Source organism: Chinchilla lanigera, unplaced genomic scaffold (assembly GCF_000276665.1).
Source record: "Chinchilla lanigera isolate Chin_1 unplaced genomic scaffold, ChiLan1.0 scaffold00014, whole genome shotgun sequence".
Classification (NCBI taxonomy): Eukaryota; Metazoa; Chordata; class Mammalia; order Rodentia; family Chinchillidae; genus Chinchilla; species Chinchilla lanigera.
Window position 1 is genome coordinate 27,917,863 of NW_004955415.1, and position 12,881 is coordinate 27,930,743.

The following is a 12,881-nucleotide window of genomic DNA, read 5'->3' on the forward strand; positions in this document are numbered from 1 at the left end:
TTTTTTTTTGGTTTTTCTCCGGTACCGGGAACCGAACTCACGACCTTGCGCTTGCCAGGCAGGCGCTTTTGCCACTGAGCTAAATCCCCAGCCCCTAGATGCAGCCTCTTCAAGGAGCAAGAACAGCAGCCCAAGATCTGACCCCACAGAGCAGGGCCCATATTTTGCCTGGGAAAAGCCCCCCCCCCCACCTCACAGAGGGTGACAGAGGTCCCTCAGGGGAGCCACTATCCTATGCTTCTCACGGGCATCCCCTCAGTGTCAGCCGAGGTATTACCTGTGACTGCCCAAGCCTGGGTCAATCATCACTCTTGTGTTTTCCAGCAGCTTCCATCAAAATGGTTGCCTTTTCCCTGGAAAAGTGTCAGCATCTCTTATTCATTTACTGTTTCCTCTGGGCCTAGCACAGTGCCCAAAAAATGTTTGTTGGATGAATGGATGGATGGATGGATAGATGAATGGATGGATGGATGAATGGATGGATGGATGGTTGACAGAAAGGCAGATGGATGGAAGGACAGGTGGATGGATGGACAAGAAGGGGATCAATTGGTCTAAGGTAACTTACCCTTTACTGCCACCTCTCCTGGGAGGCAGACACATGAGCAGAGCAGAAGGAAGGAACCAGCTGGCCTGAGAAAAGAGCAGGAGCCAAACCTAACAGCCATGGCTCTAGTGAAGATTCACAGAGCACGTGCCGCTCTTTAGGCCCTCAGGGACTCTGTGTGTGCATGTCTCATCTCACTGATCCAGCAGCACGGTAAGGGAAGGATTATGTCTGCAGCCCGTGCATATGTGCAGCTGCAGACATATTTTCTGCCGGGAGCGTGGTGGCACAAGAATGGGCGTGTGGACCAGAGGCTCCCTGTGAGGGCACAGTGAGCCCTGGGTGAGCAGAGAGCCACTTTGGAGGGCAAATGCCTTGCAAAGACAAGCTGGGGTGATGTGGTAGAGTGCAAGAGTTGGTGTCACTTTGAAGTCATGGAGCAGGGAGTGACTTGCTGGGCTGTGAATGATGAGAAAGGGCCAGGCCTAGGACAGCTGGGCATGTACAGAGGGTGGGAGCATCAGGAAGAGGGGCTGCAGGTGGAGAGACACTGTAGACGCTTCTGACCAAGAGCAGGAGGATGCCAGGTGGTAGGCATGTGGGGATGGGGTGCAGGGAACACCCAGCCACCCGAGCTGGGCAGGGTCCAGCTTACTGGCTGGTGCTGCACTCTCTTCACCGTTTCTACAGGCCAGGAAGCCGAGGCCCATGGAGGTTCAATCACAGCCACAGGCAGAGGACTCAGTGAAACCTTTCCCTGCAAAACACTAAAGCCCCGGGGAGAAGGAAGGGGCCATTGCCAGGCCTGGTGGTGGGCAGAGGAGCGTGAGGCAGCCTCAGGGATGGAAGGAGATGGAATCCACCCCTAAGTGTGACTCTCTGCTCCAGATGGGACAGAATCTGCTTATTAAAGCTAAGATGGCCTCCTCAACTTCCCATAGAGAAGGAACTAGAAGAAGAGAGACCTCCTCACCCCTAGATTCCCATTCCGAAAGTGCAACGGATGCTGCAGGGGCTACAGTTCCCCTAGTCTGGGCCATCGTGAGTGGCCTTTTTACTATAGGATCCTACCTGAGGGTTGGAGGGACAGGTCTGGGTCCTTTCATGTGGAGTACCCCATGCTCTGTCCTGGGTCTTTCCCTGGTTTTCATCAGGTGCCACTAAGTGGCCACTTCCCCTGGGGAAAATCACTGCGTAGCTGCCCCCTGAGATGTAGAAATCATTTGGTAAAATGAGCCCAGTTGCAGAAGAGCAAACTTGGGGCTCATCTGTTGCAAGCATTCAGTCAGTCCTGGTCCCCACCCCGCTGCTCCCAGGGGAGGGGCTCTTTCTCTGAACGACACTCGGGGACCTTCTCACACTCAGCATGGTGCTGACCTCTGGCACGTCTCTGCAGCTCTGGCATCAGAACCATGTGCCCTGCGTGGGCTTAATGGCTTCTCTCCACCTCTCCAGGGACCTGCTGGCAGCTCTGAAGCAATTTTTCTATCTTGTCTAGATAGGATTTCCAAGTCATAATTATAGGATAATTACCATCCAGGCAGCTGTCTTGTGCCTGACATTAGGTTCAAGCATTTGGTGGTGAGGGATGAAGGCTCTTTTACAGATTTTGACATTTCTTAGCCCTCTGTGGCTTGCTCAGAAGACAGCTAGTTACCTAAGTGCCCAAAATAAGATATATTTCTAAAAGTCAAAGTTGAGGAAAATGAGCACTTGTTCACCCAGCATGATGAATGCCTGCCCATGAGATGTAACAGAATGGGTGTCACTAGGCAGGCTGCAGAGAGCTGGCACAGAGTTTGCATGGCTGAGTTGGGGCTTAAAATGTAAAATAAACCCGGACAGCAATGGAGGGAGGAAGAGCATCTGAGTTTTTCCCCTTCCAAGCAAAAGTCTAGCTGACTTCAGAATCCGTAGAGGCAACCAGGGATAGTCTCACCCCACACCTTCTACACAGTTCCTTTGTTAGGTCAAGCGTTCACTGAACACCTATTGTTTGCTAAGATGTTCTGGCAAGTGAGGCAGACCAGCCTGTGCTACTGGGATGGCAGCTAAGGAAGGGCCCAGTGATGAGCAATTCCAGAGTACAAAGCACATTTGTCCACGGGCACGCTATGTGGGGGTATGTGGCAGTGTGTGGCAGGGACTGGCAACCTGGACCCTGGACAGAAAGTGGTATTTATCCTGAGAACCTAAGATGACTGGGGCTCACAGGCAGAGGAGTGAGGGGACTTTTGCCAAGAAGAGGAACAGCTGGTGGGAGACCAAGATGGCAGGGCTTGGTAAACAAGGAACCCAGGGCTGCTCCTGTGGCTGGGGAGGGGTGGGGAGTGACAGAGCAGAAGGATGGGTAGGAGGAATGGACTCAGAGAGAAAGAGAGGCCACATGATGAAGGACACTGCAGGCCATGGAAATGGAAGAACGAAGGGCATCCAGGGGAGGAAAGATTCTGACACTGCACAGGGAAAGAGTGGGAGCCAGACAAGAATCATGGCAGCAAGAGCAGATAGGAGGCACTTGCATGACAGAGAAATCAAATGACCAGGGTTTGGACAGTCAACTTGATTAGCTGTTGCTGCCATAATGCTGTGTAACAAAAGTTCCCAAAGCTGAAATAGCATACATCCATTAGCATAGATTTCTCACTCTACATCTGTAGAGTGGCAAGTGCTTGACTGATCTGGGTTGGCTCCAAGCTTTGGGTGAGTCTGGTCCAAGTGTCTCATCTTTGGACCAGTGGCTTCCTGAGACACTCTCCTTATGAAGAAAGGCGGGAGCACAAGAGGCCACACCCACTCTGCAAACACAGTTCCAACTCCTGTTTGTGTTGGACTTACTGATCTCCAGTTATCCAAAGTATATCACAGGGTCACACCCAATGTCAGGAGGCAGGGAAATGCTTCTGCCCACCATGAGATGACAGAAAGTGTGCGGATATAGCACCTTGCCCAGAGGACAGCGGAGAAGCAGCAGCTCAGTGTACTAGTAGTCACAGGAAAGCCAGAGAACAATGGAAACCAAGCAAGAGGCTGCAGAAAAAGAGAGAGCAGGACCTGGTGGCAGACTCAGCCTCAGCCCCTGACCATCTGTTAACCAGGAAGTGAGTCTGGAGAGACAAAGACCTGGCAGTGCAGGGATGTGCTAGCAGTCATGGAAACTAGATTTTATTAGGAGGGCCACTGAGGATTTGATCAAGGTAATTCACTCTAAGCTGTAAAGTTATACGGAATGCTATTCAGAAATGCATTAGAAAGCAAGAGTGAAAGAGAAGAGACAAGGCAGAAAACTGAAGATAAGAGATGCTGGTGGTGGGAGTATAAGTGGAAATAAAATGAGATTTGTTTAGCAAAGAAACAACACAATTTCCTAATGGAAGGGATACGAGAAAGAGAAATTAGAGGCAACTTCTGGCTCTTTGCTGGAGCAATTGCAAGCATTGTGGCCATTAATGGAGGGGACCAACAAAACAGGGAAAGAAAGCATATGCGAGAAGAAAGAGGAGAGCCCCCGCTTAGTCCAGGGGAAGTTTGCTGTGCTTGAAGGTCTCCAGGTGGAGCCATCGCAGAGGCAGAGAAATGGGTGGGTGGGAGGCTCCTGGGAGAGGTCTCCCCTGCAGGGGTGAACCTGGATCAGCAGCACTGATGTGGTTTTTGAAGAATGAAAGTCACAAAGGAAGTAAATGTAGAGGGAGAGGATGGCCCAGAACCATAACCCCATGTTGGGTGGAAAAACTACCTAACCAAAAAGCCCAAGGAGGGCGATTGGAAGGAAACGAATCCTGGAGCTGGAGGAATACTTCAGCTTTCCCCAACATGCTTCTCAGACATCGCCTCCTCCAAGAAATTGAGCCCAGCCTGATGTAGACCTCTGTGTGTGTCCCCAGCTCTCCTGCTAGGGCCAGGGCTGCATCTCACTGAGCTTGTGCTCTCTGCACCCGGCAGAGGCTTTGGGGTGCATGAAGCACACTGCTCCCAGTGGCTGTCATGTCACCATAGCTCACCTTGGGAGCAGGCGTCCCAACTCAAGCTCCCAGTCCTTGGAGCCTGAGTCCCCCTGCTGGAACCAGCCTTCCCTTCCTGGAAATCCCCGTCAATCCTGGACAGCAAGGTGCTGGATGGCCCCTACAGGCTGGAAAGGAGTGACTGTGTGCAGCTCTTGCCAAGCTCCCCGCATGGACACTGTGTTGGTTTGGAATTGACAGCGAAGACAGAATGGCACTTCCTGCCAGTGTGCGCACTGTTCCCACAGGGACCTGGGGAGGTGACCTGGGGCAGTTTGGTGGCATCTTAGCATCAGCCTCTCAGAGTTGCTCCGGTAGAGCTGCAGTGACACTAGCTATCCCCTTAAGTCTTGAACCCTGCATTTCAGCCTCTGGGTTAGGAAAATTGGGTGGTGTTTGAGGGGAGAGAGGATTATGACAGATCCCAAATGGTAGGACTCACTCACCTGAAAAGCTGACTGGGTCTTCCTGTTCATGATATGGGTCCCCAGAAACTCCTCAGTCCAGAGACAGGGACTCGAGGGAGGAGGGTGATGGAGCAGGACAGTGCAGGGTGACAGTAGGACATCAGGTGGGAAGGGCACAGCCAACAGAAACCACATTAACAAGCCATCACCACTGCTGACTCCCCCTGCGGGCCTCTGGGGAAGAAAAGTGCAGCCTCATCTCTGAGTGACTCTATCTGAACAGCCATGGGAGCTGCGGTGTTTCTTCACTCCTGAGCCACTGTGGGAAGCAGCTCCAGGGCTGACGCTGTGGCACTTCCACCTTCCAGGGAAAAGCACGCAGGTGCTGGCCGCTGGGAGCACTTGGTGACATCAGGATTGGGGTGTGGGGAGTACAGTGGTTTGAGTGTGTCATGCCATGAAACTCACTCCCCCAAATGGCATGTTAATGGCATTTGGCAGTGGGAAGGTGTTAGGACTGGATGAGGCCACAGGGTAGGCTCCATGTTGGCACCATGGGCTTCAGCAAAAGATGAAGCGAGACTTGAGTAGTGTTACTGCTCTGCCTCACCCGGCGATGCCCCGCACCAGGTTGGGCCCAGCAAGAGCCTCTCCACATACCAACAGCAGCTGGGCTGGGCTCAGCTCTAGACTCCTTGGTGTCCAGAGCCAAGAGACAACTTCTGTTCTTTGTACATTCCCTGGTCTCGGGTACTTTGTTACAGCAATTGAAAAAGATAAGACAGAGGATAAGACAGATGGGAAGATGGGAAAAGAGTGGCATCTGCTACCGTGGCTGCCATGGTTCTTACAATTCATTCAGGATTTCTACAAAAATGACAGGCAGGAAGAGCACAGCTGTGACTTCCGAGGGCTCAGAGGTATGGAGGAAGACCCTTGTGCCTGACAAGGTGACTCAGAGTCCAAGCTCAGGTTGAAATGCTGACCTCACTCGTCACCAGCCTCGCAGCCTGCAGTGAGTGCTTCAGCTCTCTGAGCCTCACTTGTCTCCTCTCCAAACAGAGAACAAAACACAGAGTGCTTGGTGGAAGGACAGGACAGAGGAACACCGGCTGTTGGGAAGTGGCTGCTCACTTTCTCACCCCTTTGCATTGTCCAAGGGAGGCGTCCTGCTCAGTGACGCTACCCAATGGAAGCTGGGGTTAGGGTCGTCCATTTGGAAACTATGTCCAAACCACCTGAGTACAAAAAGGCAAAGCAATGTGCAGCATGTGTTCCAGATTATACACACTTAGCAAAAATCCAGGGGCTTCTTAGCTTTCCCGAAGAATTTATTGATTGGGTAGAGCTGACCGCAGGCTGTAGAGGAGTCGGGGGAATCAGAATGCTCTAGGCTGGGGGTGCTGATTCCCCAGTGGCAGGCGGCCCCGGGACAGTGCATAGAACACTGGGCAGAACAAGGCGTTATCAGGTCTCTGCATACTAAAAACACACACCCCCTGTGGGCTCCGCTCCTGTTGACTTTAGAAGCAGCTGGCCTGTTTCCTCTGCAACCACTGCCAAGAAGGAATTGCAAGATCAAAACGCATTTTCTGAAGGTGAAAATAAAAACAGCATGAAGTGTCAGGACCGGGTGACCTGGGAAGCACCCCACAGGCTCAGCTCCATGTTGCTGTGAAGGGTTTCCACATCAGCACCTCTGAGCCTCATGTCTTGGGGCAGGGAGTGAGGAGACAGTGCAGCTGCATGGAGCTGGGGTGCACAGGCTTCTTCCTGAGGTGATCAGAGTGGAGAAGGGTTCAGCAGGCCCCAAGAAACTGGCTCTGCAGCCATCACAGAGAATTCTGTGGAAATGTTTCCTGCTTATGCTGAAGTGTAGTTACCTGGACGCACTCATTTTTTAAAACTCACCTCATCAGAAGGACATGGAGGACCTGTGCATTTTGCCTTGTGCGAGTCATGCCTTAAAAGAAATGGTGGCCTCTTACAAAGACCAGCCTGGCCAATGTTCCCCACTTTCAATCTCACCACCAAAGCCTCCATTCTCACCTGGTGCTACCCAGGGTCACTGCCACCTACTACTCACATGCACAAGCCCACACACCTGCATACTCAGGGTCTGTAGCAGGTGCCCATCTAAAATGTGTGAGCCAGGGGAGAAGGTGGTGGGATGAGGAAAACTCTGGACCTGAGTATCTGCACTCAGGGCATTAGTACCTGGGCACAGGTGGGAGATCAGCCCCACAGGAAAGGTGTGGCAGGAGGGGTAGGGCACAGGTGAAAAGGAGGTGAGTACGCCACCTGGCTGACCTGAAGGTCCCATGTACAGACAGGACCATGCCAAGATGAGAGAGGCAAATGGGGTAAATTGCTCCCATTAGGAAATGTTGCAAGTGCCCACCTACAGGGAAGAGCTCTCAGCTATGGGACAGTGACCCTGCATCCTTAGCAGAACCTGGACCCACCTTTGTTATCTTTCTCAAATATCATCCCATTGACAAGAAAGGCCACCATGGGCCACTTTTCATTTTGTGTCTGAACTACAAAAGCAGTACATTCTACTCGCCCCACTGGAAGCAGCTCACATGTCCATCAACAGGAGAATTAAACAAACCATGGTTTATTTATACTGTTACTGTATAAACTAAATGATCAATGATCAAACCATGAAGGAACCTTAGCAAACTGTGCTAGATAAAGGAATGGTCACACCAAAGAGCACACATGGTAGGACTCCAAGGAGACACAGAAGCACAAGCCAGAGGAACCAGACACACAGTAGGACCAGAGGGCAGAGAGAGCTCTAAGGGTGAGAGGGCTGTGAGTCGCAGAGGAGTTTGGGCAACATGGATGCATGTGTTTCTCAGGACCCACAGGATGGTGCGATTATTTGTGAATTTCACCATATGACAGTTGCATCTAAAAATAAAAGACATGAACTACAATTGAACGCTGTGTAAGGAGATTCGGGCATGGAGGAGTTGAGGCGTGGAGGATACTGCTACCTGTAGGTTACTCAGAAGTTCATCACAAAATAACATGGTGTAATTCTTCTTTTCTGCATGCTTGAACAGTCTTATAATAACAGGTTGGATTTTGAAACAAACTATAAATGCTCCTAAAAAATAACACAGGGGAGAGACAGAGAATAGTAAGGAATGTATCGCTCTGGAACATTATTCCAGAAGTATCAACCAGCTTAGCAAAAATGAGCATCAGAGTCCCATTCCCAGGACCCCCAAAGATCAAAAGAAGTGGATTTAGACTTTGAACTTTCTCTAGATCTCTGTATAATGAGATGCTGCCACGTGTGTTGAGGGGTGGAGGATACTGGATCCATGGTTATTAAACTTTCCTATGCGTCAGAACCACTTGGAGAGCTGTAGAACATGGAAGGCTGGGCCCTCACCCCAGAATCCCTGACTCAGGGGTCTAGGAGGGACTGGGATCATGTAGCCCTCACAAGTTTCCAGGAGACATGCTGCCCCTGTCCAGCACCTCCCCTTCAGGTCCTCTGCTCTTGAGCACCCCTTCTATTTCAGGGCAGCCTCATGACCTTGATCAAGGGCAGAAGCAGCATCCTTTCTACAGTGTGGGAGAAACCCTATGACCTTTATTGGCCAAATCAAACCCTCGGTGCTCTGCCTACTCTACCCAAGACTGTAGGCAGTAATCATTGTAGCTCTTTAAATGCAATCCAACTTAATTTTAAAAATAACCCAGATGAAACATCTCAGGCTTCCATTCAACAACCATGTGTGTGTGCTGGCTGGCGTATTGGAGAGCACAGATGTGCTACGTTTCCATCACTGCCAAAAGCTCTAGTGAATAATATTGTCTGTAAGATTCCAAAAATTGCATCACTATGAAATCCACTTCCCCCAAAATCCTTCTACTAATGTCAGAAATAGAATTTTAACTCCTTCCTCTTCTGTGCTTGCTCACATAGCATCTCATTCTCCTGTCCCCTCAAGGTAGGGACAGAATATAGACATTGTAATGCAGAGATATAAAAAGTTTATTCCCCTGTGTTCGCATACCCATGTGATGAAATTCACCCTAAAAGCAGGATGAGTTTGAGAGAGCAGAGGCTCGAGGGAAGTCAGGTTGATGGGGTGTCGTGCAGACAGCAAGGTTCGTACAAGACATGATGGAGAATTTGAGTGGTCTTGGGCAGGGGTCAAGCTGGAGCACGGCTGGTTGTGGGAGGTAAGGACCAGATCAGGCTGACAGTGGACAAGACAAGGATAAACCTGTTTCTAAAATACACTCCCAAGTTTGACTTCAGCACATGGCTGCGAGGCTGTGGTCTATTTTTTGCTCCTAGAGATGAGAGTTGCTTGTATGCCCTGTACTAAGCACTTGCCTTTGGGGGCCATCTAACTGTCTGACTCTTTCTTATAGATTCGACTGAACAGCAGGGGGCTCATCTACTCCGTGGGACTGCTCCTGGCCTCTGTCTTTGTCACGGTAGGTCAGCAGCATTGTTTCCATTCTTGAATTCACCCATTCGTCCCTTCTCCAGGCTCTTTGGTGACCACATAGGCTTTGCCTTTGTTGGATGGGGCAGTAGACCTGCAGATGTTTCACCTCCCACGAGAACACCTCCTCCTGTCTGCGGGCAGCCCACCCGCTTCTCAGAAGCAAGGCCACACCTCATGTCAAGCCCAAAATCATTTATCAAACCAAGGAAAAATTGCCTCTTTTCACACAAAATTAACCATCAAGGGTAGCTTCCAATTAATTGATTGCTTCAGGTTATAAAAATCTTCATAAATCCATGGACATGAAACACAGAGACTAGAATATATTTTATTCACCATGCACTCTTTATACTATTCTGCTACCTCAGCCGTTGCTCCATTTGTGTCATTTTGTATTCTCAATTCTGCTGATGTGTTTGATGGGAAAAACTCATCCGACACAGGGACTGACCATAGGAAGCATTCATTCACACACCCGTATGCTGCTGGATTTTTACAACCATAAGTATTGAAATGCCATATGCTTTTTTCCCTAGTGTCTCAAGGAATTATTCACTGAATTTTGCCAGTTTTGTGTTGTTATTGTACATGTGCTGGAGTATGGGAATTCAGAAGGGCCATCAGGAAGCAGGAGAGGTGGTGTAGGCTAGGAGTCTAACGTCAAGCGTTTAGGAGCACAAATACAGCCGACACAAAGGTGCAGGTTTACGTATTGTATTCTTTCATAGCCTAGGTGGTTCCTAGGGTCTGGTGGGAGGGGCAGTCCTGACACTTTCAATAGCCACACATTTTGCCTAAATACTTTGCTTGTTTGCTTTCCCTTTGCCCCCCCCCCCAAGGCAGCCAGATGACTGCAGCCAGAGATTGAGTCCCCTCTGAGGTCCTAGGTAGCTGTTCCCCCACCCGGCACCCTCTGAGCCTCTCTGTGTCTGCAGGTATTTGGCGTCCACCTGAACAAGTGGCAGCTGGACAAGAAGCTGGGCTGCGGGTGCCTCTTCCTGTACGGCGTGTTCCTCTGCTTCTCCATCATGACGGAGTTCAACGTGTTCACCTTCGTGAACTTGCCCATGTGTGGGGACCACTGATCGCGGCCACCGAAGAGGCCCGCCGGGCTCCTTCCTTCCGTGCAATATGAGACTGGCCACCCCCTGAGTCGCGCTGGCCTTGGGGCTGCGGTGCCGTCTCTTCCGTGCTGTCCACAGGCCTCCACTCCAGCCCTGGTGGCTCCGGTGTCCCTGCCATGTCCCCGGCTCCCCGCCTCCTGGTCCTACCTCCCGCTGCCCCTCCCCGTGAAGACATCCAACACCCACGTGAATTCCAAGCTCCCTTTCTGAATGGTGACTGAGATTCTAGAACAAAACTGGCTGCTAACTGGCCTGAGCCAGGCACAACTTACTATGGTCCCTCCTCCTTTTTTAAGTTATTTGATGAAAGACTACCCTAATTTATGACCTGAGACTGTGGAAGAAATAGAGAGGAGAGGAACCACGATGACAGGGAGTGTTTGGGATGGCATTGGCTTGGGAGGCAATTCCTAGGTTGCTGGGTTTAGGGGTTGTTTTGTTTTGGGGGGCTCCCCCTTCTATTCCTTTTCTTCCAGAGGTGGAGGGCTTCCCTTGCGCCATCTCTCACTGGGCTCCGGAGTGGTAACACAGGCGGCGTGCGTGTCCTCAGGGGTGACCCCGGCCTGCGAAGTTGCATGGATTAGTGCTTAGTCCAGGACTGCTGGGCTGGCTGAGGCCACTGAGAACAAATGCCTGACATTTTCTGCCCTAGGACACCTGGCTACCGTCCCAGGTGTTACCTACAGGGTGCAAGGTGTTGGAGGAAGAGGAACACTTCCCACACCTTCCCTCCCAGCATCTCCTCCTCATAGGTTCTTTCTAGTTTTTCAAGCAATAGTTCTAGCCGGCCTGAGGCCTTTGACCCAGGGCCCTGGGGAGACCGTCCATCCGAAAGGCACCAGGCAGCACCCACAGAAACTTCCCCCATGCGTGAGACCTTGAGATGTGCTCTTCTTGCTTGGTATTTGGGGTGACAGGGAGTGACCCAGAGGCCACCACTGCTATCCAGGCGGGAGTTACAGACACTGGTTTCTTGGAAAATGGAGAGAAGCGCATTTTTGCACAGACCTCGTCAATTGAGTCCCGGTTTGCCACTTGGTATCGAGTACACTGGACCCTGATGGCTGGCTCTTGGGCAGACCCCTGCCTCGTGCCGCCACCGCCACGCTGGCCCGGCTCCACCCTCTGTTCCTGAGGGCTGGCCGGGAAAGCGGACCCCAGGAAACCACAGAATGTGTTCAACGCGGACTCACTCTAGGGCATCAGTTGTTGCGAGGGTTTTTGCCAATCACTGCTCAACAGCCCTGCTCTCTTTCGTACGATGCTGAATCATTACACAGACTAATTCCACCGAGCTGAGGCCCACCCATGCTTGTTACACTTGTATTTATTGAAACTGTGGATTCTTGCCCGTGCTGTCCCTTGCATTTACTTTAAGCACTGATCACGTAGCCCATTCATTCGGTATGGTTTTCCCAGCCCCTTGTACACATTCTGGTATGAATTGTAAGAATAACCTGCTACCAATGGGGTGAATGTTTCTGTCTGGGGTGCAGATTGAGGGCAGCGTCAGCCAAGGGCATGCCCGCCCAGCCGGGGAGTGGGAGAGGGGTCCACCCACCTGGGCTCCCGGAGCTGAGACATACTTACTGATTCTGTTGCACATTTTGCACTGGTTTATGGCGATTGTTTTCTTGGATGGATAGTGTAAAATAAACTTCTCTGTTCTGTATCCTCCCTGGAGCAGAGTGTGCTACTTTTTCCTCTGGAAAGGGGTTCATTTCCAAGCAAGGAAGTTAAATGGTCCCAGTCGCTGGGCAGCCAGGAATTGGTGCTGCTAATGTTTTGGGATTGACTCACCCGAGAGGCTGGTGTCTGCCTGACAGACTGCCAGAATGAATTGACGAGTTGTAAGTCCTCTCCAAATCTGGAAGGGAGTTTGGACCTGTGGTCCTGTCAAAGCATAGAATACCTGTGACCTTATCAGTAATCCCTCCTTTGAGAGGGATGTGAGAGGAAGGACATCAGGATGTCCTGCTGGTGACATTCAGCAGTGGTCAAGTTCTCCATCCTATCTGATTTCACGTTGTTTAAATCATGACCACAAAGACCTCCCCTGAGCCAATTCCTGCAAAGAGACAGACGCACATACATGTGATAAGCCACTCTCAAGAAATACTTACCTACATGTCAAATTAGTAAACAAGGTATGTTTCCTCTTGAAATGCAACACAATTTATTGCAGAAAAAAAGGAGAAAGAGAAGAATTTGCAGCAAGGACAGGCTTTATAAAAATAAAGACCTGAGGGAGTCACCGCTCCCAAGTGCCACACAGCAGCTTTTTCACAGAGCAAGGGGCTGGTAAATTGCGCAGGGAA

At 50.8% G+C, this 12,881-nt stretch overlaps 1 protein-coding gene across 1 annotated transcript in view; it reads left to right on the forward strand.

Moving 5' to 3' along the window:
* Positions 1-12,246, forward strand: part of Slc24a3 (solute carrier family 24 (sodium/potassium/calcium exchanger), member 3) — a gene marked incomplete at its 5' end in the record, with an annotated part of 452,308 nt that extends 440,062 nt beyond the window's left edge. Inside the window, 2 exon segments of the mRNA XM_005380939.2 lie at positions 9,360-9,425; positions 10,375-12,246. Coding sequence (XP_005380996.1) covers positions 9,360-9,425; positions 10,375-10,524 — 216 coding nt within the window. The 3' untranslated portion in view covers positions 10,525-12,246.
* Positions 12,247-12,881: the final 635 nt, after the last annotated feature.